This window comes from Haliotis cracherodii, unplaced genomic scaffold, assembly GCF_022045235.1.
Source record: "Haliotis cracherodii isolate W230 unplaced genomic scaffold, xgHalCrac1.p SCAF_8, whole genome shotgun sequence".
Classification (NCBI taxonomy): Eukaryota; Metazoa; Mollusca; class Gastropoda; order Lepetellida; family Haliotidae; genus Haliotis; species Haliotis cracherodii.
In genome coordinates this window covers 27,721,628-27,746,060 of record NW_027266341.1, presented here as the reverse complement: position 1 = coordinate 27,746,060, position 24,433 = coordinate 27,721,628, and the positions used below count along the sequence as shown (strand labels likewise).

The 24,433-nt window shown below is 42.1% G+C and overlaps 2 protein-coding genes and 1 non-coding gene across 4 annotated transcripts in view; 1 reads left to right on the top strand and 2 right to left on the bottom strand.

The window, feature by feature from the left end:
- Positions 1 to 2,866: 2,866 nt before the first annotated feature.
- On the bottom strand, positions 2,867 to 2,938 carry Trnam-cau (transfer RNA methionine (anticodon CAU)). Its single transcript has one exon. It is a non-coding gene; the product is annotated as a tRNA-Met (tRNA).
- A 1,552-nt stretch (positions 2,939 to 4,490) lies between these two features.
- The window catches only part of LOC139449720 (myophilin-like), a 31,357-nt gene continuing 11,414 nt past the window's right edge, over positions 4,491 to 24,433 (bottom strand). For both annotated transcript variants that reach the window (XM_071231233.1, XM_071231234.1), the window contains exons 2-6: positions 10,631 to 10,687; positions 9,064 to 9,144; positions 8,705 to 8,769; positions 7,674 to 7,878; positions 4,491 to 6,797 (exon numbers count right to left, since the gene is read on the bottom strand). In XM_071231233.1, the coding sequence (XP_071087334.1) occupies positions 6,615 to 6,797; positions 7,674 to 7,878; positions 8,705 to 8,769; positions 9,064 to 9,144; positions 10,631 to 10,681 (585 nt within the window). In that variant the 5' untranslated portion in view covers positions 10,682 to 10,687 and the 3' untranslated portion in view covers positions 4,491 to 6,614. The remainder of the gene's footprint in view (positions 6,798 to 7,673; positions 7,879 to 8,704; positions 8,770 to 9,063; positions 9,145 to 10,630; positions 10,688 to 24,433) is intronic.
- Positions 11,498 to 11,998, top strand: LOC139450897 (putative uncharacterized protein FLJ45999). The gene has a single exon (XM_071232725.1). It carries the CDS (start codon positions 11,498 to 11,500, stop codon positions 11,996 to 11,998), a length of 501 nt encoding a protein of 166 aa, XP_071088826.1.

The following is a 24,433-nucleotide window of genomic DNA, read 5'->3' as shown; positions in this document are numbered from 1 at the left end:
GTCTCGTTGGGGTGAGTTGTATTATTTCTTGTTGCAAAAGCGGGAAGGAGAGAAAAAGATGTAGTTAGCAGAGCGTGGTTTCGATCCACGGACCTCTGGGTCATGGGCCCAGCACGCTTCCACTGCGCCACTCTGCTCTCCTTTCATATACCTAGTGCTACAACATATGTGTCTGTTACATATTGCTTGCATCAGAAAGTCCCCTGGACATGTCCACCGATTGTATTTCGTTTTGACGTCATCTGTACGCAGTCTTGATATATAAAGATGTAAACCTTCCAAATACAAACATAGATATGTCAGTACTTTTTTGACGATTCATTTTTAGAATGTCTTAAAACTCTAACATCAAACGAGAAATGGAGGAATTTATTAAGCTGCTAATGAAAGCTTCATTTTCGTCTTGTTGGGGTGAGTTGTATTATTTCTTGTTGCAAAAGCGGGAAGGAGAGAAAAAGATGTAGTTAGCAGAGCGTGGTTTCGATTCACGGACCTCTGGGTTATGGGCCCAGCACGCTTCCACTGCGCCACTCTGCTCTCGTTTCATATACCTAGTGCTACAACATATGTGTCTGCTACATATTGCTTGCATCAGAAAGTCCCCTGGACATGTCCACCGATTGTATTTCGTTTTGACGTCATCTGTACGCAATCTTGATATATAAAGAGGTAAACCTTCCATACAGTAACATAGATATGTCAGTACATTTTTGACGATTCATTTTTAGAATGTCTTTAAACTCTAACATCAAATGTGAAATCAGGGAATTTATAAAGCTGCTAATGAAAGCTTCATTTTCGTCTCGTTGGGGTGAGGTGTATTATTTCTTGTTGCAAAAGCAGGAAGGAGAGAAAAAGATGTAGTTAGCAGAGCGTGGTTTCGATCCACGGACCTCTGGGTTATGGGCCCAGCACGCTTCCACTGCGCCACTCTGCTTTCATTTCATCTATTTAGTGCTACAACATATGTGTCTGTTACATATTGCTTGCATCAGAAAGTCCCCTGGACATGTCCACCGATTGTATTTCGTTTTGACGTCATCTGTACGCAATCTTGATATATAAAGATGTAAACCTTCCAAATACAAACATAGATATGTCAGTACTTTTTTGACGATTCATTTTTAGAATGTCTTAAAACTCTAACATCAAACGAGAAATGGAGGAATTTATTAAGCTGCTAATGAAAGCTTCATTTTCGTCTTGTTGGGGTGAGTTGTATTATTTCTTGTTGCAAAAGCGGGAAGGAGAGAAAAAGATGTAGTTAGCAGAGCGTGGTTTCGATTCACGGACCTCTGGGTTATGGGCCCAGCACGCTTCCACTGCGCCACTCTGCTCTCGTTTCATATACCTAGTGCTACAACATATGTGTCTGCTACATATTGCTTGCATCAGAAAGTCCCCTGGACATGTCCACCGATTGTATTTCGTTTTGACGTCATCTGTACGCAATCTTGATATATAAAGAGGTAAACCTTCCATACAGTAACATAGATATGTCAGTACATTTTTGACGATTCATTTTTAGAATGTCTTTAAACTCTAACATCAAATGTGAAATCAGGGAATTTATAAAGCTGCTAATGAAAGCTTCATTTTCGTCTCGTTGGGGTGAGGTGTATTATTTCTTGTTGCAAAAGCAGGAAGGAGAGAAAAAGATGTAGTTAGCAGAGCGTGGTTTCGATCCACGGACCTCTGGGTTATGGGCCCAGCACGCTTCCACTGCGCCACTCTGCTTTCATTTCATCTATTTAGTGCTACAACATATGTGTCTGTTACATATTGCTTGCATCAGAAAGTCCCCTGGACATGTCCACCGATTGTATTTCGTTTTGACGTCATCTGTACGCAATCTTGATATATAAAGATGTAAACCTTCCAAATACAAACATAGATATGTCAGTACTTTTTTGACGATTCATTTTTAGAATGTCTTAAAACTCTAACATCAAACGAGAAATGGAGGAATTTATTAAGCTGCTAATGAAAGCTTCATTTTCGTCTTGTTGGGGTGAGTTGTATTATTTCTTGTTGCAAAAGCGGGAAGGAGAGAAAAAGATGTAGTTAGCAGAGCGTGGTTTCGATCCACGGACCTCTGGGTTATGGGCCCAGCACGCTTCCACTGCGCCACTCTGCTCTCGTTTCATATACCTAGTGCTACAACATATGTGTCTGTTACATATTGCTGGCATCAGAAAGTCCCCTGGACATGTCCACCGATTGTATTTCGTTTTGACGTCATCTGTACGCAATCTTGATATATAAAGAGGTAAACCTTCCATACAGTAACATAGATATGTCAGTACATTTTTGACGATTCATTTTTAGAATGTCTTTAAACTCTAACATCAAATGTGAAATCAGGGAATTTATAAAGCTGCTAATGAAAGCTTCATTTTCGTCTCGTTGGGGTGAGGTGTATTATTTCTTGTTGCAAAAGCAGGAAGGAGAGAAAAAGATGTAGTTAGCAGAGCGTGGTTTCGATCCACGGACCTCTGGGTTATGGGCCCAGCACGCTTCCACTGCGCCACTCTGCTCTCATTTCATCTACCTAGTGCTACGACATATGTGTCTGTTAGTTATTGCTTGCATCAGAAAGTCCCCTGGACATGTTCACTGATTACATTGCGTGTCAACCCCATTTGTCCAAAATCTAAATGTCTAAAGAGGTAAACCAACCAAACAGAAACACAGATATGTCAGTACTTTTTTACGATTCATTTTTAGAATGTCTTAAAACTCTAACATCAAACGAGAAATGGAGGAATTTATAAAGCTGCTAACGGAAACTTCATTTTCGTCTCGTTGGGGTGAGTCGTCTTATTTCTTGTTGCAAAAGCGGGATGGAGAGAGAAAAAGGTGTAGTTAGCAGAGCGTGGGTTCGATCCACGGACCTCTGGGTTATGGGCCCAGCACGCTTCCACTGCGCCACTCTGCTCTCCTTTCATATACCTAGTGCTACGACATATGTGTCTGTTACATATTGCTTGCATCAGAAAAGTCCCCTGGACATGTCCACCGATTGTATTTCGTTTTGACGTCATCTGTACGCAATCTTGATATATAAAGAGGTAAACCTTCCAAACAGAAACATAGATATGTCAGTACTTTTTTACGATTCATTTTTAGAATGTCTTAACCTCTAACATCAAATGAGAAATGGAGGGATTTATAAAGCTGCTAATGAAAGCTTCATTTTCGTTTCGTTGGGGTGACTTGTCTTATTTCTTGTTGCAAAAGCGGGATGGAGAGAAAAGGATGTAGTTAGCAGAGCGTGGTTTCGATCCACGAACCTCTGGATATGTTCACTGATTGTATTTCGTGTAGACGTCATTTGGTGAGGTGAGGTGAAATGGGGTTTAACGTGGCGTCCAAGATTATTGCACTCATATAGCGACGTGCATGTACGTACGTGTGTTTGTGTGGCTGCTTGTACTAGTCCGGACTGATGCTGATTTGTTGTGCTAGCTCACTGAGATACCATGCCGCAGTTTAACATGAATACCCCACTCAGACACAGTATACTGACTGCGAGCCGACCAGTCCTTGTTTTAGCCCCTTTATGCCGAGCGCCAGGCAGGGTAACAAGTAGCATCTTTTAACGTCTTTTGGTATGATGCGGTCAGGGATCGAACCCCGGACCTTCCGCTCTCCGGGCGGACGCTCTACCTCTAGACCGCGGAGGCGGTCAGACGTCATTTGTATGGAGTTAAGATATCTAACGCGGTAAACGTTCCAAATACAAACATAGATACGCAAGTGATGGTAACGAATGATCTGAAGAAAGTTTTGAAACCTAACCATCAAAAGAGAAAAAAAAGCTTGTGATAAAAAAAAAGTTGTAGTTCGTATGGCGTGTTTTCGATTTCGGATTTTGGCGCTACGGGATTGATAATGCATGTAACATACATTATTTGTATTTGCGTCCTATATCGTACGTAAAAGTGTGATAGCTGAAGATGTACAAGACGTTTCTGATAGTCAGTGAGTGAGTGAGTTTGATTTTACCCCGATTTTAGTAATATTCTGGCAATATCATGGCGGGGTACACCTGAAATGAGCTTCAGACGTTGTACCCATGTTAGGAATCGAACGTTTCTGATAGAATATATCTTGACCCTTGCTGAACAAGACTGAGTTGAATTAGGCAAGGAACACTGACGTCTGCTTTGATCACTTAGGAGGGGCTCGTGCGGTACAAGTATTTATACTGTAGGCATGACAAAATAGTATACAAATAACATGATGGAATAAAATGTCTTCTCTTTGACGAAAAACAAGTTTGTGTTAATAGTTTGAGACCATTGCTAATACCTTCTCCAGACAATTCAATTTGTCAACAAAATGTCTTCTCTTTGACGAAAAACAAGTTTGTGTTAATAGTTTGAGACCATTGCTAATACCTTCTCCAGACAATTCAATTTGTCAACAAACTAATTAATCTGTTTACTTTTTCCCAGGCTAATTCACACATAATACATATCACATGGTGACGTTTTAAATATCTGTTTAATCAATGAAATGCAGTTTCTTACATATGACGTTCATGTATGTAGATATCACGATAGAGTATGCATTCATTTTGTTGCTTACATGGTACATTCATGTAAAAGATATAAAATAATAATGAATAATATCATGTCGTTCAAGACAATACATAGATCAACATCCGCACACAGTATAATATGAACATATCATGCCCCCAATTCCAATGTTGACAGTTTCAACTATACTGACTTGGGTTCGAGGATGTACAACAAGAACCTCATTAGCCCACACATAACTTAAACATCAATTGTTTCTGGACAAGTCACTCATGGGTTACAAATGGGATTTTGGGTGTATTTTTGCTAAATCTAAGTAAAGCTGTTATAAATTTACTGGTCATATTTGGCTGTGGGAGAACCTTGTTTGGTGCACAGTGTCATGTTCGATAGCCGATTGAAGTGCTCTACATAAGACGTGATGTAACACACGCAAATAGCTGTTCATTTAGCCGTCATACTTTCGATTATATGTTTCTTAAATAGCATTATCAATGTTTCTCAAAAACAATTTCCCTATGACAAGGGTTGTTCTTCAAACGACACACATAGATCATGTTCAAAGTACTACATGGGGCATTTATCATATTATTACTCCGTTAACAGAGACATAAATCACACACGCAAATTCACACTTATATAAAGGTGATTTCTCAGTTAAATAGGCTGGGTGAAAAGAAGAAACTTCAAAAACATAAGTCAAACAGTTACCTCTCTTTTCTTATCAACTAACGTTGCATGGCTTTTTTTATAACTGAAATGTGTCAACAGGAGGGAGAAAAGGTCAGTTCTGAAAATCTTAAATTTATTCGTGAAAAGATCATTCGTAAATTAACCAAGAAATAAATGAACAGACCTTCGCATTAAAAGGATTTGTGCTCAGGTTAACATTGCAGAATTCCATCCGTTTTTATCCATACATACATGCATACATCATTAGCATCGGTGTACGACTAGGTACGATGCTAAGCCTGAATTAAAGCTAATATTTTAATTAGGGAAGATGTGTGACCATATATATGTGGGTATATCAGAGGCAAAGGATTGCATAAATAATATTGCTTACTCAGCAGGAAACATTGCATAAGACACGGATCAAAATGAGTGAAAGGCATGTATGTGGAACATTTGTCGCTGTGTAATACACAGTTGCTAAATATTTCTACAATCCTGATAACGTAAAGTAAAACAGTGCTTGAATTGAAATACCCTTTCTAATACTGAAACTAAACACTATACTGTGAAGGTAGTGGACAATACAATACTATCATCTTGAAACCTGGTTAATGACTACAATACATATGTGTTCAAAGGGTAATTAAAATAAATAGAATTTAATACCACGTTTAAACAATATATTTGAAAACTTCGATTATCTACAAAAACTGAATAAATGAACTAAGCTCCTACAATGGTTGTGTGCAAATAGAACCATGGGCATTAACATTGCATATTCAAAGCACTTTGTGAACAGAAGCTTCAAAACGCCAAGAATAGAGACTCAGCCTACTGGACATCATATTTGTGATCACCTAGTTTGTGATGAAAGTTTGTAAGACTTCTGTTGTTAATACTCGCACGCTGGTATGCTGAGAGTTACAGATTACAAATACCAAAGCTATACAAAACCATGACAGCTCAATTCAATATCATGCGACAGAGTTATTCCCCTTCATAAATTATCCACAAAATGTGTTACAAAGTAATTCGATCTTCCATGATGGCCCGCGCTATCAAAAAGCAATGAAATATAATATGTTTCATATATTGAATTGTTTGCTGAAAACGACGATCCAGGTACAGATGCTTCAAGGGAAACTAGGCTCGGCCGATGTGCAGTCCCATTCAATTTCAATATGGTCATGAAAATAATGTCCTCATCAGTCATCTCAAATTGTATGTTTTAGATGGACCTAAAGCCACTCAAAAGGGGCATTAAGCCTAGTCCCCCTTGAAGATGCAGTCTATCAGCTGATGCAACAGAAGCGCAAGCCCTCACTCAGCTTCCCGCTCTCCGTTCCCTCTCTCCGATGATTGCTGTTATCAGATGTCCTATCTTCTTCTCAGCCTTTAGTCCAGAATAGCCCGAGTCTTCCCAAGGTTCATACCACTTTGTGAGGCGCCCTTGTTGGAGCCAGCCTGAAGACCTATTACACAATTGCCCGCTCGAAGTGTTTCTTCGGAGAACTCCCGTTTGTTTTGATGAGATTCTTTTGGGCCCAACCCTGGTCCATCAAACCCGTTCTTTTGAGCCTGAAACATAGTGAGTGAGTGAGTATGGCTCTACGCCGCTTTTAGCAATATTCCACCAATATCACGGCGGGGGACACCAGAAATGGGCTTCAAACATTGTACCTATGTCGGGAATCGAACCCGGGTTTTCGGCGTGACGAACTAACGCTTTAACCACTAGGCTACCCGACCGCTCGAGCCTGAAACGTAACATGCCTTGGTTGAACAACAGTGTTCTGTGCCACGACCTGTAATATATGCATAGAATGAATCATACATTTAAACGCGATAGCCAGTATGACATCTGTTATGACCCGAGTGTTTGACAGACGGACGGACGGACAGGATTCCACGGCCTTAACTGACATACCTTACGTGCCAAGTAAATACAAGCGACAACACAATTTCCATAATCAAAACAAATCTCTACTAAAAGCATTCTTTTGTTCGATTCCGACTATATCATGAGCATGTGTTTATGAATCACCATCAAATAGTGACGACAGCAGGTTTTGCCGAAAAGTGAGAATATCCTGCCCCATCGTTACACCCATCACAAACGCATGCAAAGGCAAGATAAATGTAGCCTTAGTATAAAAAGATCAAATTGCCGAACGCCATCTTTAGGTATGTCTTGTGAGGTTATACAAAACTGCAAATAGAGGTTGATGTTTTACAACTGAGTGAATGTTGTTATGCGGCGCAGTTGGCACGATTGTGGCAATATCACGGTGGACAGTGAAATATACATAGAAACCAGTTTCTAAAAGCACGATTACCCATCATTGCCGTCGGAGCTTGATGAGACACAACTAGCAGGTTCACAAAACCTGATCACCCGATCCTGTAAAAGGGGGACCAAATGACTAACAACGGGGTGTTCAAGAGTGCACTTACCATTCGACCTAGTGCATGGACAGCGTTAATGACTTGCACCATGTTGGTTTTCTCATAAAGGTCTACTGTCTGAAACATGTCTGTCTTTGAGCAGCCATATCTTTCTGCAGCTTCAAGGAATTTGGAAATGTTTTCCATCTGTTTGAACGCCATTTTCGAATCGTTTATTTTCTTTATACTGCCGGGTTGTAAGCGATTCATAACTCTGAAATAACAAGCAACATACATGAGGGAGTGTTGAGTGGGAAGCCTAAAGTGAGAGTGTGAATATTGTTATGAGATATTCCTCTAGATAATACACGATCATTGAGTCATTGAGTGAGTGAGTTGGGTTTAACGCCGCTTTTAACAGTATTCCAGTTATATCACGGCGTGTCAGCTAAATGTTGGAGGCAAGCCCACAGTGATGCAGGTCTCGGACGTTTACCACTTCGATGAAACACACGAGCACGGGTATGGTGCTGACAAACCTAGAAACAGATAATTAAGGCGAACCGGGATTCGAACCCACAATCATAGGTTTCTGGCGTGCCCAATTGACGCAACCCTACACAGCCAGTCGCGACCATTGGATCGGGACACGCCTGAGGGACGTAACTCTGTATGATGTTGTGAAGCCACGACAGGACCAAAAGCACCACAAATACTCGAGTGTCATGCAAGAGGATAGAAGATAATATCTAGAGGGAAGAAGAGAATAGTAGTGAATACTAAATAATAATAATAGAGAATACTAAATAATAATAATAGAGAATACTAGTGGGTAGTAAAGAATAGTATAGAATACTACAGATTAACAGAGAATAGCACAGAATACTAAAGAACAGTACGGAACACGAGAGGATAGTAGAGAATAGAGGACAAATTCTAGAGGATAGTCGAGAATACTAGAGGATAGTAGAGAGTACGAGAGATAAGTAAACAACAGTGCCAAATACTTGAAAATTCACGAAAATACTTGAGAATGTTAGTCTGATCTTGAAACTGTATCAAAATGTTTGAAACTACTAGTATGTGGAGTGTTTACATACTGGCATAGAAGTACTCCGTCTTTAAGAACAGCGTGCATTCCATCGGAGCCCAGATCGCCGGAGTCCTGTAAAACCAAATAAAAGCATTGAAGCAGGACCGATAATTAAAACATTTTATGTAGTAAATTGACTCTACTGGAATGAGTTCGGTTTAATGTCGCTTTTAAAAGCTTGATATGGTAAGAAGCATGAGAGAATATTATTTAACAACGCAGTCAGAAGGCTTCCTGCTACGTTACGACTGCCTGTCAATAGTTGATTCCGTCAAGGACTCCCAAAAGAGATAAACATTATTTTCTTGATATGACATTACGTACACAATGATGGAATACCAAACATTGTTTTGAGCAAATACTTACATCAGATAGGGGATTGCCTAACAACGTTTCCATCCACTCCCTGGCCTCCCGCTCAACTTCAATGTCATACTTGGCGTTGATCTGCAAAGGCAAAGGTATTGATGGTTAGACACACGGACAGATAGGATACGCACGGATAGATAGAATAGACACACGGATAGATAGAATAGGCACATGGATAGATAGAATGCACACGGATAGATAGAATACACAAGGATAGATAGAATACACACGGATAGATAGATGATAGAAGATAGATAGGATAGACACACGGATGACTAGATGATAGACAGATATGACAGACACACCCGGATAGATTGATGATAGACAGGTATGAAAGACACACACGGATAGATAGATGATAGACAAAATAGGATAGACACACACGGATAGATTGATGATAGACAGATAGGATAGACACACACGGAAAGATTGATGATAGACATATGATAGACACACACGGATAGATAGATGATAGATAGGATAGACACACCCGGATAGATTGATGATAGACGATAGATAGGATAGACACACCCAGATAGAAACTAATAGATGATAGACAGATAGGATAGACACACGCGGATAGATAGATGATAGACGATAGATAAGATAGACACACCCGGATAGATAGATGTTAGACGATAGATAAGATAGACAAACCCGGATAGATAGATGATAGACGATAGATAAGATAGACACATCCAGATAGATAGATGATAGACGATAGATAAGGTAGACACATCCGGATGGATAGATGATAGACGATAGATAAGATAGACACACCCGGATAGATTGATGATAGACGATAGATAAGATAGACACATCCAGATAGATAGATGATAGACGATAGATAAGGTAGACACACCCGGATGGATAGATATAGACGATAGATAAGACACACCCGGATAGATAGATGATAGACGATAGATAAGATAGACACGCCCGGATAGATAGATGATAGACGATAGATAAGATAGACACACCCTAATAGATAGATGATAGACGATAGATAAGATAGACACACCCGGATAGATAGATGATAGACGATAGATAAGATAGACACACCCGGATAGATAGATGATAGAAAAGCATACATAGATTATAGAAATAAAAGGAAAGACAAATGGACAGATATAATGAATAAACAAACTGATAAATAAACGTATAAATAACCGGCCGTCAGAGTGATCAAACGGCTATATTTTGTAAAGTGAAGTGTACACGATGTACGGTTATCAGTTGGACGAGAGATCGGTCACTTGACCGCGATACTCACGTTCATGCATTTTTTCACGAGACTGTATTCTTCAAATGACGTAAAGAATGACGCACTACTTCCACATTTCTCCTGTGTTTTTCTTAGCACAAATAAATACAGAAGCGTTGTTTTTGATCATTTAGACCCTTTGATCGTGAACTCATACAAAGTGAAAGTGAGTAAGTGAGTATTGTTTTACGCCTATTTTTGCAATATTCCAGCAATATCAGGGGACATCAGAACAAAGTGAAAGTAAATTCTGTAATAACGGTAGCTTCCAGTAATATAAACACTACATGCGTTGCCTACCTTTTTGTTTATTTCAGCAGTAAGCCCATAACCTTTAGGACGTCTTGCCATCTCTATCTGAAAAGGAAAATCATAATCATACAAGAAGATGAAGCCATCACACGTGACACCAAGGCTATATTCGTTTTGTGCAACCCATAAGCCGAGCGTGGCTATAGATGTTCAACACCGAGGACGTGTGTGTATTGGATACTGTCTGTGATGCCTATATTCATGAGGTTAGGTGAAATGGGGTTTAACATCGCGTCCAAGATTATTGCACTTATATAGCGACGTGCATGCACTATATCTGTCTGGTCCAGACTCGATTATTTACAGACCGCCGTCATATAGCTGAAATATGCTGATGTTATTTATATATGTTTGTACCCAATACTTGTACGCTGCACATACTAACCACACTACACAGCCGTGTCTATTCTATATATCCTTCTATAATCTAGTTAACCGTGTGCTTAAATATCTATCCGTATACCTATCCATCTGCAGTAAACCACGTTTATTTCGAACACGCTTATAACGAACTACGGTCATAACGAACTAAAATTATTGGTCCCTTTGAGTTCGTCATAACCGTAATTTACTGTATCTATCTATCCGTGTATCTTTCCATATCTCTATCCTATCGATTCATGTTGACGGCTCTACGAAGTTAGTACATGAGAGATTATAAAGGTGTTGACTCGTTTACATGACTGTCCAAACTAGACTGTCTCACAGTCCCTGAACTCTGTTATTTTCCCTTCCTCCCAGCCCTTACTCTTATGATATAACCGACATTAAGCAAGTCTAAATTTGTCTCTGAATATCCCAACTCCCAGAGGCTCCTTTCCAATTAAAAGGGAGTTGTTTGTTTCTATTAAAGTTATGTATTTTCAGAGACATAGCATCAGCCTGGGAACACCACAACCTGGGAACCCCACAGCCTGGGAACACCACAGCCTGGGAACACCACGGCCTGGGAACACCACGGCCTGGGAACACCACAGCCTGAGAACACCACAGCCTGGGAACACCACGGCCTGGGAACACCACGGCCTGGGAACACCACGGCCTGGGAACACCACAACCTGGGAACACCACAGCCTGGGAACACCACGGCCTGGGAACACCACAACCTGGGAACACCACAGCCTGGGAACACCACGGCCTGGGAACACCACGGCCTGGGAACACCACAACCTGGGAACACCACAGCCTGGGAACACCACAGCCTGGGAACACCACGGCCTGGGAACACCACGGCCTGGGAACACCACGGCCTGGGAACACCACGGCCTGGGAACACCACGGCCTGGGAACACCACGGCCTGGGAACACCACAGCCTGGGAACACCACAGCCTGGGAACACCACGGCCATCAAATAAAACTGCTTCTAATGACACCCGAGAGAATGAATTTAACTGGCCAACACTGTTTCACGTACCATGCGCCATACTAACGAGCTACAACATATCAGACAGTGGCTATGAATCATGTACGAGTTGCCCACTTCAGCCGCAACATCGCATCCTAAGACGTGACCGGAAGGACGCCCGGAAGGGCCCGAGAGACCCGGATCAAGATCGCAAGGAAAGGAAATGTCTGTGGTTCCGCCACATCACGTGCTGCATGCAGCAGGCCTGTGTCTCGGCTAACATTTTGTCTCAGAATTAAAGCTATCTCATTCAATAACATGTATCCACAAAATAAAAAGTAAAATTCAAATAGAGCCCTGAACAATGCTTAATTTCTGCTCGAGCTGAGGCAATCTAGACTTGCCAAATCATTCTAAATTTGAGTTGGACTCCTTGTTTAATATATTCGCAAGGGTCTGGGAATCAGGCTAACCTCTGTCTGAAGGGAATGTGTAAGCATGTGATGGGACCTATCAGTTCTCCACAGTATCCATCTTTATGACGGCAGCGCCGAAGACCAGGGTTTGATTCCCGACATGGGTACAGCCCATGTGTGAAGCCCATTTCTGGTGCCCCCCGCCGTGATATTGCTGGAATATTGCTAAAAGCGGCATAAAACCATACTCACTCATGGCGGCAGACCATATTCAGGCTGCCATCCCCTTTTTGGTATGCGAGATTCTTTGGTCAATTGAGAGGATGTCAGAACTCAAATATGCGGAACTCAAATAAAATCGTATTTGGTACGCAGATTCAACATTTAAAAAAATAGCTGTGGACGTAAAACTGGTCTTCACATATTTTATTATGTTTATATTTGTTTCAGTACTTGAACTCTTGAGATTTATGTTGTACAGTAGTATAGTAAAGTACGGTTATAACGAACTCAAAGGGACTACTAATTTTAGTTCGTCATAACCGTAGTTCGTTATAAGCATATATACAGTATAACAACAGCAAATAGTCGGGACCAAAAAAGTAGGTTCGTTATAATCGTAGTTTACTGTATTCTGTTTGGAATACAGGAGTGAGCAATGAGCAGCGTTTACAATTAGATGGTATTCGTGATTCAGGGGAGGAGGGGGTTGGCAACCTCCATAATTACATTGACAGTAATTCTGATTCATATTTAAAACAACAATGAGAAAATTGTCCTCTATTGTAATCCTTGTATTGTTAGTCCAAGTGCTTTCCACCAAAATGGTTCGTCACTTGGGCTTTCCGCGTACATAGTGAAGACAGGATATGCAATAACTAACATGTTTGTCAAAGCGGCGTTAAGCTTGACTCACTAACTCATATTTATTTACTACTTCCTCAAAGTGAAACTGACCCAAGTACATATTCAGTTTGCAACTTTAAACTTAAGAGCAAAAGGAACTAAATCTTGAATAGTTGAATAGCGACATCCAAGATGGCTGCGATTCTACTTCCGCTTGCAATGTCCGATGCATTCTTATAACGCGGAGGTGCCCAGGCATGGCATATGGGTGATATGTCCTCGTTATTATGTGTAGTCAGTGTGTGTCGACAATGTCAGTCGTCAATGAGAGCTGTCACGACCAGCAGTATCGCTGAAATAGCAATACTCACTGAAAGCATCCTCTCGAGAATGAGTCGAAATTAACTTCTTATGACATTTGGGAAATTAGGCACACGGAATATAGTCAACAGTTTTCACAGATCCAGTATATAGTATTAAGCACTACCTCTAAACAAGAACTAAGAATTTCTCCAGTTACCACTTTGCTAAATAAATTATCAAGAAACCTTTGCTTAACGTTCGCAATGTGCTGGATAGTTGGAGGAAACCTGGGATGTCACGCACGACAAAGGGGCGATGGCGGGGCGAAGGTACCCAAATCTGCACATTGAGTTGCAGTGGTACTATTGGTCACTCGTAACCCTCACAAACAATGGAGCACGCAGCACATTAAGATATTCACCAAACTGTTCATCTGACGGACACAGAAACCGCAAAGTATCCCTCGGTTTGGTTTTTGTTTAACGCCGGACTCAGCAATATTCAAGCTATATGACGGCGGTCTGTAAATAATAGAGCCTGGACCAAACATCCAGTGATTGACATCATGAGCATCGATCTCCGCAGTTGGGATACAATGACATGCATCAACCAAGTCATCGAGTCTGACCACCCGATCCCGTTTGTTGCCTCCGATGACAAGCATAGTCGCCTTTCACGGCAAACATGGGTTACTGAAGACCTATTCTAACCCGTATCTTCACGGGTCGTAATCCTCTGTACAGAGCTATGTTGAATTTCTTGTTTTTAACTCTCCCATGGTCCAGCTTTATAGCCGAGCCCTTCCTTTCGACAAGCAATGGTTGCTGGGGAGGCGGAGGGGTGTTAGTGTATTAATTCAGAACAATGTCGAACCAAACCCAGAGGTCACGTCGCATGTGTTTCTCGACGTTCGTGGACCAGGAAGCTACTCAGAGGGGCTGCAACAACGCGTGTTGTGTTTCATTTAAAACAGGTCGGTACCTGTCTCAATGAATCATTATCGATCGACAAAGAAATATTTATGTGCACTCCCTGTGCTATTTTTGTATGGGTTACATCGTACATTGTACAACTTCTAGGATAGCTAACACAACATTATCTTCGATCATAAATAGTTTCGTGTGTCGTATTAAAAATGGATATTGACTTTACAAGTGACAAGCAAAATTCTATAACGAGCATGTCGGTGAATAAGCATTTCGTCCGACTAACTTGTGAATGAAACAAAGTGAATAGCATGTCGTAATGCTAGCCGATAGTATCGTTCACCATATCTTTGTGTGACACTATTCTTTAATGGCTTGATATAAATACTGTAAAGCATTGTTTTCTGGGGACCTTATACAATCTCTTGGGTTGCCGATATAATATCATAGTAACGATATCAAACCATAGTGCCGATATCATACTATAGCGGCGACATCATACTATAGCGGCGATATCATTCCATTGTGCCAGAAAGGAATCTTCCGGGATAATAAAGAGGGATGGACATAAACGATATATCAAGTTAATCAAGTTCGTGTTAACGTTTCACTTATTTGTTCCAAAAACACAACGTTCTCGTTTCACAGAGCAATAACAGCACGACTGTCGCAAGTCTACGTTAAACAAAGGCAGTTATGACCGTCGTAACTTTACGATCGCTTTGATGTTAAAACAGGACCCACGTGACAGGGACGAAGTTGTAAATGTGAAACTTTAGGCGAAATATAGATAAAGTGGAGTTTGCGAGAGACACCTGGACGACCAGCAGAACACACTTGACAGCGTTAGTACCGAGTCGGTGCTGTGAACAGAGATAAGGGGCATTAAATCAACATTACGCCTTCATAAAACTATTCCAGTGTAACCCAGGTCAAGTGGATGGCAAAGATACTGGGTCAGTTGATTCGTGGGTTGTGAATCTCGCGGAGGGACAGGCAAGATATTCCGAGATAATCCAAGGCGATGACTGAGCGAGTGCCAGATTCAACACCGCTGTCAACATTATTTCAGATATATCACGATTTGTCAGCCTGACAACACTAATGAATTTAATAAGATGTGCAATCAGAGGAGAAACATGCATACCCAAGTTCAGTTTAGTCCCTTAGTCGTTTAAAATGTTTACAGGGCGGTCGGGAAGCCTAGCGGTTAAAGCGTTCGCACGTCACGCCGAAGACCCGGGTTCGAATCCCAACATGGGTACAATGTGTGAAACCCATTTCTGGTGTCCCGCACCTTGTATTGGTGGAATATTGCTAAAAGCGGCGTAAACCAAACTCACTCACTCACTCACTCACTAAAACGTTTACAGAGGCAAATAAGTACTTTGATGGGCTTCAAATGAACTTGATGATAATACTGACATTTGTTCCTGTTGAACGCTGGCATATTGTTGACAGTCTCCGATGATGTGATGTTAAATTCTGTATTCTGCTTATCAAGCCTTTTTTTATTTAAAGACTGACCGTCAATCTGAGCGTCTACCTTTTTCTCCACTGTCACAGCAAGCAAAATATTTACTGTCTTAGTAGTCTGTCCTGTTCAAACGTGAAGCCTCGTCCACGAGCTCTGTGTCATCACAAACACGGCCCTGGGACAGTCTCCGACTATTTCAATCAAAACCGGTCAGTGTGTTGTCCAAAAGCTTGACCTGGCGTTAGAAGTCGGTAAATGTTGGAAGAGTCGAAGATCTATTTAGTACATGTTTGGTGCTACATTTCCCAACATGGACAATGACAGTTATTTTGTAGAATGGGGACGAGTACTTAAATTCTACATAGTTCGGATTCAGAAGGAAACGAAACGAAACCGTTTAACTGAGAATGTATTGCGGATCCATGTGAGGCATTTACACACATGTTGATCAATCTTGTGCTACACCTGACAAAACGTAGTAAGATGCCCTCCGTGGGCATGCCGGGTTAGAATAGGTCCCCGGCCTATATACTAGTCGTAAGAGGCGACCAAATGGATCAGGTAAGGTTGATTGCCTGCCATCGTCCCCAGACGGCGTGGAGCGTTGTTCACAATATCAAACACTGAATTGTCTGGACCTGGCTCGATTATTTACACACCGCCGTCTTATAGCTGGAATATTGCGGAGTGCGGCGTTAAACAACAAACAAACAAACAAAGTAGGGACGAACGTCATCTGACAATCAGTAGCATGAGTAAAGTGACTGGGTCTTGATTTACCTTCGTCGGAACTAGGGTTAAGTAGCGACACTCGAACGGACAACTACTCCACGTAGTTGCGATACCAGCCTGAACTACGAGGAGACGTATTGCGAGACGAAAACATTTTTAAAAAGTTTCTCTTTACATGTAAGCAGAAGAATTAATTCAAAGTCAACATGTCGCTTTTAGTTTCAAAATCAGTAAAAGCGCTGTCATCTCCCTGGATTGTCTGGTCCAGCAGATTCTCCATCTCTCGATTGTCTGGTCAAGACTCGGTTGCCTTCGGGTCGGCATCGTACGACAGGAGTACACCTGTGCGGCGTCAGGCAACACACACTTACGTCTTTGTGCACATTGTGTGAGTTGGGGTTGCAATTGGTAAATCATTAAAATTGCGTGAGTGGCAGGTGCAACCAGTAAAACATAACAAGTTTACCTTTTTCGCACCGATTTTCACTGGTCCATTCCCCGTGAAGATCTGGGGTAGAATAGGTTTTCAGCAACCCATGCTTGCCGTAAAAGGCGACTATGCTTGTCGTAAGAGGCGACTAACGGGATCGGGTGGTCAGGCTCGCTGACTTGTTTTATGCATGGCATCGTATCCCATTTATGAGAATCGATGCTCATGATATCAATCACTGGATTGTCTGATCCAGACTCGATTATTCACAGACCGCCGTCACATAGCTGGAATATCGCTGAGTGCGGCGTAACATCAAACTAACAAACACTGGTCCATTCATATAATTTTCACCACTATTTGCCCATTAATGACAAAAGGAGTCTGTTTTGATGGATAATCGAAACTGATTATCGGGCGTTGACGTTTCATATTAAATACACAGAGCGAGCATATGGTTTATACAGATTGTTCAATGTCCGCTTATGTATTTGTGAATGGTAAAAGTTAAAGAAATTGAGTTGATATTATAATATCGACACAGAAGAAACCCTCATGGAAGAATACTACTCAAAACAAGTAAAGAACACCATATTCTTTCATATTACTAAGGTTGATCTGTCAAGCATAAACACAAGCAATACGAAAGAATCGGTGTTCTTTACATTCTTTCGAGTAGTATATATAACAAATAACGTCAATGAATGGAACAAATTATAGTTTCATTCTTTAAATCAAAAGTCATAGATTTCACGTGTGACATGTACAGATGTTGTCGATCAACATCGCAAAAATGTCACCCTTCATATGACCCCTTTTCTTTCCAGTTGAAACACATTGTGTGCACTCACTCCCCTCACAAACAGGGTGAAATGGCTACCAGTTGTGTTCATTCATGTAGAGTATCGCCCACAATATTGCTCTCATTACTGCAACATAGCCGGGATCACCATACAAACATTTCGAATAGTTTCATACTTTCTTTACATCAGTGATCAAGCATCGTGGGAAGCCTATTATCTCCATCAATCGTCCGTTGTAAATTACAATCCCCTTGCTATGACCGATGCAATTTTATCGACACAATTGTGAACATTTATCGTGGAATCTATAATCGCCTGCCAATAGTCAATTTAATGGAAGGGGCACTTGTCAGCCTGGTAATTATTTGAAAAATAAAAAGTACATCGTTTATCTACATCAATATTTTTCCCCAGGCAACAGCCAATTCAAATATTCTCTCATGAAATGCACCAGTTTGTGAGTGAGGTTTTACGCCGCTTTTAGCAATATTCCAGCAATATCACGTCGGGACACACAGGAATGGGCTTCATACATTGTACCCATGTGGGTAGTCGACCGTGGACCTCCACCGTGACGACGAGACTCTTTAACCACTAGGCTACCCCACAGCCAAAAATGCAATAGATCGGACTATCGCTACACAGCCTGCCCACTATGATATGTACACGCGTTCCATTAATGCTTCCAGGCATACATGTACAAAACATGTATGACTAATTGTAAAACGTTTTTAGATCTACATACATAAAATTCTTACATGGATATAAATGTGTTTACACCGAGTGCCCCCAGAACGACATGCTGCGGCGCACTGTCGCGGATTCTCAATGCTCGAGGTTAGGAAGTCACAAAAAATATTCAATTTGACAACATTCCGCATTCTTGTCAAGTCGGTGCATAATTCATCATCGCGAAAAGTGTAAGGCAATACTTCAAACAGCAATCAACCAGACTTCAAAACGTTCATAACTGTGACAATATAAAGCTGTTCAAGGTGAGGTGAGGTGAGGTTGAATGTCGCCAAGATTATTGCACTCATATAGCGACGTGCATGCACGTGTTTGTGTGGCTGCTTGTACTCGTCCGGACTGATGCTGATTTATAGTGCTGGCCCACTGATATACCATGCCGCGGTTTAACATGAATACCCCACTTAGGCACAGTATAGTGACCCCGAGCCGACCAGTCCTTGTTGTAGCCCCCTAATGCCGAGCGCCAGGCAGTGTAACGAAAAGTCCCATCTTTTAACGTCTTTTGGTATGACGCGGCTGGTATCGAACCCAGGACCTTCAGCTCTCTGGGCGGACGCTCTACCGCTAGACCACGAAGGCTGTCTAGAGCTGTTCAAAGACATATAAAGACTTTCATGTGCGGAGAAGACATCATCTAGATAGAGCTGTCACTGAACGCTAAAGTAGGTCAGAGGAGGATGTCTTCAATGGATCCCGGCTGTTTCATCTCTACGATCCACTATCTTCCTCAACTGCGTCAAGAGGGGCAAGATCTGATGCCGTGGGGATGTCAGTCGTCACTGATGTATTCAGCTCGCTTCTTATCACCCCATCAGGTGTGGGCTACACAAGAACAATGGGCTACCTGTCTAGAAGTAAGACCGAGTAATGTATCATTGCGATACAGAAATACCAGGGTCAGTCCTGAAATCTTATATTGGGCGCTTTTCTTAGGGGGCGCTTTAAAGGTCCTCTAAGTTGAGGTGCTGTGGATTTAATGTCACGCACATGTTGGCGTGACCCAAGGTTCATGCTATTGTTAGACTGGATTAGTGCCGTGTTGGTTACCTTCTACTCGAGTTTGGACTTTCACAGCTGATCACTAACAATGGATGCAGTTCAAGGCTATGAATCCAGCAATGAAATCAACTGGGCAAGCGTAAGTTGGTTGGTTGGTTGTTTAACGCCGAACTCAGCAATATTCCACCTATATGACGGCGGTCTGTTAATAATCGAGTCTGGACCAGACAATCCAGTGATTAAAATTATGAGAATCGATCCACGCAATTGGGATCGATGGCATGCATCAACCAAGTCGGCGAGTCTGACCACCCGATCCCGTTAGTCGCCTTTTACGACAAGCATAGTCACCTTTTACGGCAAGAATGGGTTACTGAAGATCTATTCTACCCCGGAGTAAGCGTCAGTGATGCGCCTTTTAGTTATGTAGTTTTGTCAGTCTTTACTTAGAAAGATGTGAATGAAATACCCTTGTGAACGCTGAAAATCAATGTGCAAAGTATAAATACCACGGGCGGATCCAGCATTATTAAAAGGGTTGGGTCAAAAATATCAAAATCCTTCCTGAGTCAATTTTACTGCCTACAACATACAACATGTGGTCTTCACACCCCACCATCACCTGATGTTGGCGCTTTAAATGTATCTGTTGGACACATGTTGAAGTTACGTGGGATTAACGCCGCTTTGAACAATGTTACAATTAAATTACGGAGTATCAGCTTACTGTTTGAGAAAACTGCAAGATTTTTGCAGGTCCTAAAAGCCTAAGAGTTAGGCAATGTGATGAAATTATAATATGGGCTAATCTGACATTCGTATCCTCGACCTGCGGATCCTGACACGGCTAATGGACGCTACTCTTGGGAAGTAATTATGAGGCCGAGGGGTCCATGTCCAGAAGACAATGAAACTAAAATTAGTAAATGCATTCAAACCAAAGGCGGAACTCATTACATGATGGAATGGATAGAAATGATTCATGTGTGTATATATATATACTGAACCGTTATCGGTATTAGCGCTAGAATAACTTTATATAAAGTCATGTAAACCACGAAGTACGCCCTCACCTGTGCCGCGCGTACCAATGTTGCAAGGAAACAAGGTAATGGACGACAAGACAAGGCACTCAATACACTCACGGAGGTGTAGATTAAAGGTGACAAATCCTCCACTGGTATCTACATAGTTGCTGCCCCATAGGGATAGGGCATTGCCCTCTGCCCCACGAGTTCATGGAAGGTAATTATGTACAGAAATACATTGGTACACTGCGCTTCGTGCCTGAGCTATTGGCAATATCGGGAACCGAACCCGGCCTCCGGCGCTGGGGAAATGCCTTAACCACAAGGCTACACCACCGCAAGAAAGTGTAGTAGGGTTCTGTGCTCCGTGAGTTATTAAATCTATGTCACTACACCACAAAGGACGAAGGGCGTTTACGAAACCCGATCTTCGGCAAGACCAGTGAACGCTGTAACCATTGGCTTACCCCACCGACTTTTAACAAGGCGTAATCATAAGAAATCTTAAATCTTATCACTGGGTACATACGTCGTTAGAAACAGTACATATTGCTGTTGATGTTTAAGCCATAGAACCAACAGAAACAGTAAATATACGTTGCAAAGAAATAACGACTTTATTGTTGTCTGAGGGACATTTCTGACTAGCAGCCTAATTCAAACGGAGCTTTAACATAGCCATGTTAGGCCTTTTACGTCATCTTGACATCCTCGCAGGTCAGAGGTGACCTGGGCGGTGTATTTGCGTTACCGTCTGTAAGCCTCTGATAACATTTCAGAATCAACAATTTACTCAAGAAATGCAGTATCGTTTACACACAAGTCAGGCCTAAATTCAACATGTGTCTCGCTCATTTTACCGAAATACGTGTCACATAATCTCCAGGGTATAGCTTTCATTGACGTAAAACCTATGCAGATGTTCAAATGCTGAACTTTGTTCATTCGTTGCGGTGTGAAATGCACATTAATGAACAAGAACGTAGGAATTCACACGAAGGTCAGATTGGTACGGAGTGTCAATTTTATCAAAACTAAAATCCTTACGTTAGTTTTAACTGAGTGCTTTGTGCTAAATGACACGCGCATCGTTGATTATGGGTTAGCATACTGATTAATTATCAATATTAAATGGGTTTTTCATGTTCAGTGTTGAGATACGTGTTGCATACAGCTCAATCTGGCTATTTCAGTGGACATTGCTCTTGTCGGCCGTGGACGGGGCCACAGCATCAGGTGAGGTGAGATGAAATGGGTTCTATCGTCACGTTGAAGATTATTGGACCGCATATAGCATTCATGTGTGTGCGTGAGTGCGTGCGTGCGTGCGTTCGTGTGTGCACGCGCGCTTGTCCGGAATAAAGCCTGTTATGTAGTGCTAGTCCACTGAGGCACCATGCCGCAGTTTAACATGGATATCCAACTCAGACACAGCTACTGACGCCGAGCCGACCAGTCCTTTCATAGCGAACGCCAGGCATGGTAACAACAAGTACCATATTTTAACGTCTTGTTCTGAGGGGGGCTGAGGATCGAACCACCGACCTTCCGCCCTCCAAGCAGACGCTCTCCACTAGGCCACGGATGTGGTCCCATAGTATCAGTAACGCAGGGACTAGAGGACGTACCGGGTCAAATGACTGGGATACAGACATTCCGATCATAAGGCTCTCACAATGTGTACGGTTGATAGAAGACACTGCTGTTGGTAACATTGTCCCGATTGCGATACAGGTATTAGAGCAGTGTGTACTCAACATAAAAGTCAGTGAGAGTGTTCGGGTAGTGCCAAGGTGAAGGTCAGATAATATTATCGGATCAACAATGGGATTTAATTCCATACGTTAATCCATTCTCGTGTATTGCGTATTGGGAGCCCGTGTTGTCTGTTTAGTGAACCCCGCGCGGCCCAGCTCGCCTCGCACGGGGCATTAGATTGTTTTCGATAAACAACCACATCATACGAGATTCCAGCCATGCGGACGGATGTAAGGTTATAACAATATTGAGATTATACCCGCTTTAGTTCAGTGGTGGACATACCGAGTTAATCCCATCATGCACCCATGTATTTAATACCTATGTTGACAGAGAATGCCCTGTAATCTTGGGATTGTGGCGACGCTAGCGTTGTTTCCACGGTGGGTAATGAGTCCCATGCAGATCACTAGTTATGTCGTAACACCCTCCACTCCCAGCCCCCCAACACTCACGCACACTACCCAACAATGCTCACTTTCTTTCCCTGTACATCAACCTTTCAGAAACAAGCAATGCCCTGTTCTGTATCAACAGTCTTCCTTACACGCGGACGCGGACGCGTTGAAAATATATCACTTGAAGCCACACGTCGGTGGGTGGGGAAACCATTAACACCAGGGCTCTTCGAAGAATGTTCTTAACTTTATACAACTTCTAAAAACTGGACTTCCCTCAAGACATATTTCTAACAAGCCAACAAATATAATTATTCTACTACAGCAGCCCCTAACACATCTTCCCGAGGCAAGGGCGTAACCTGACTGTAAAAGTCCAGTTTCCACATTTACAGTCAGTTAACGCCCTTGCCTCGGGAAGATGCCCCTAACAGTTCTAAGTGTGGATCTCTAATGACTTCATAATTGGTAACCCTTGTGTGGCATAGAGTGAATGAGTGAGTGAATATGGTTTTACGGCGCTTTTAGCATTATTCCAGCAAAATCACGGCGAGGGACACCAGAAATGGGCTTCACACTTTGTACCCATGTCGGGAATCTTCGGCGTAACGAGCGAACGCTTTAACCACTAGGCTACCTGACCGACCCGTCTGTCATACAGACCCTGAAACAAATGTATCCAATACAACCCAAGCAAGTCTATAATATTTGGCAAATCTAGATAACTGCAGTTTCTGATCATGAAGAAAGTCTCTTCGCTCCTTTTTAATATACTTTTTAAGATGATTAAGCAAGTATCTTTCTGTAAAATATGTTCATTTCAGAGACTAGACGTTAGTCGACGCTAACCCATGACACAAACACAACCCCAAAATAAAAACGAATACCAACATAAAATACACGTTTCGATGGGTCCCAGAGCTGAATCAGTTGCAGCCCTTGTTTGTTTCTTGTTTAACGCCGCGATATTCTACACTGGACCTGACGATCCAGTGAGTGGTATTGTGAGCAACGATTAACGCCGTCGGTTCGCTCGTCACGCCGAAGACCCGGGTTCGATTCCCGACATGGGTACAATGTGTGAAGCCCATTTCTGGTGTCCCCCGCCGTGATATTACTGGAATATTGCTAAAAGCGGCGTAAAATCAAACTCACTCAATCACTCACGCCGTCGGGGTGCGAAGATAAGCAGTCTACCACGTCACCGTCCATCATAGGTTGCAAGGGACGCATCATTCGTCACCACTCGCCCCTTTCCGTAACCTGCTATTCGGTTTGTCCCGGAATAACACGAGTTGGTCACGAATGGGGACGCATCCCTACCCGGAATCCACATGGGTTGTGTGTTGCTGGCATATACTGGGCACTACAGCCCTAATCCCTGTATTAGTCATATTGTTTGTTTGTTTTTTAATTTGTTGTTTAACGCCACAATATTCTAGCTATATGACGGCGGTATGTCAATAATCGAGTCTGGGCCAGACAATCAAGTGATTGACATCATGAGCATCGATCCACACTATTGGGTTACCATGACATGCATCAACCAAGTCGACGAGTCTGACCACGCCATCTC

Excerpts from the sequence above, each read along its gene's own strand:
- LOC139450897 (XM_071232725.1), top strand. The coding sequence starts at position 11,498 with ATGTATTTTCAGAGACATAGCATCAGCCTGGGAACACCACAACCTGGG.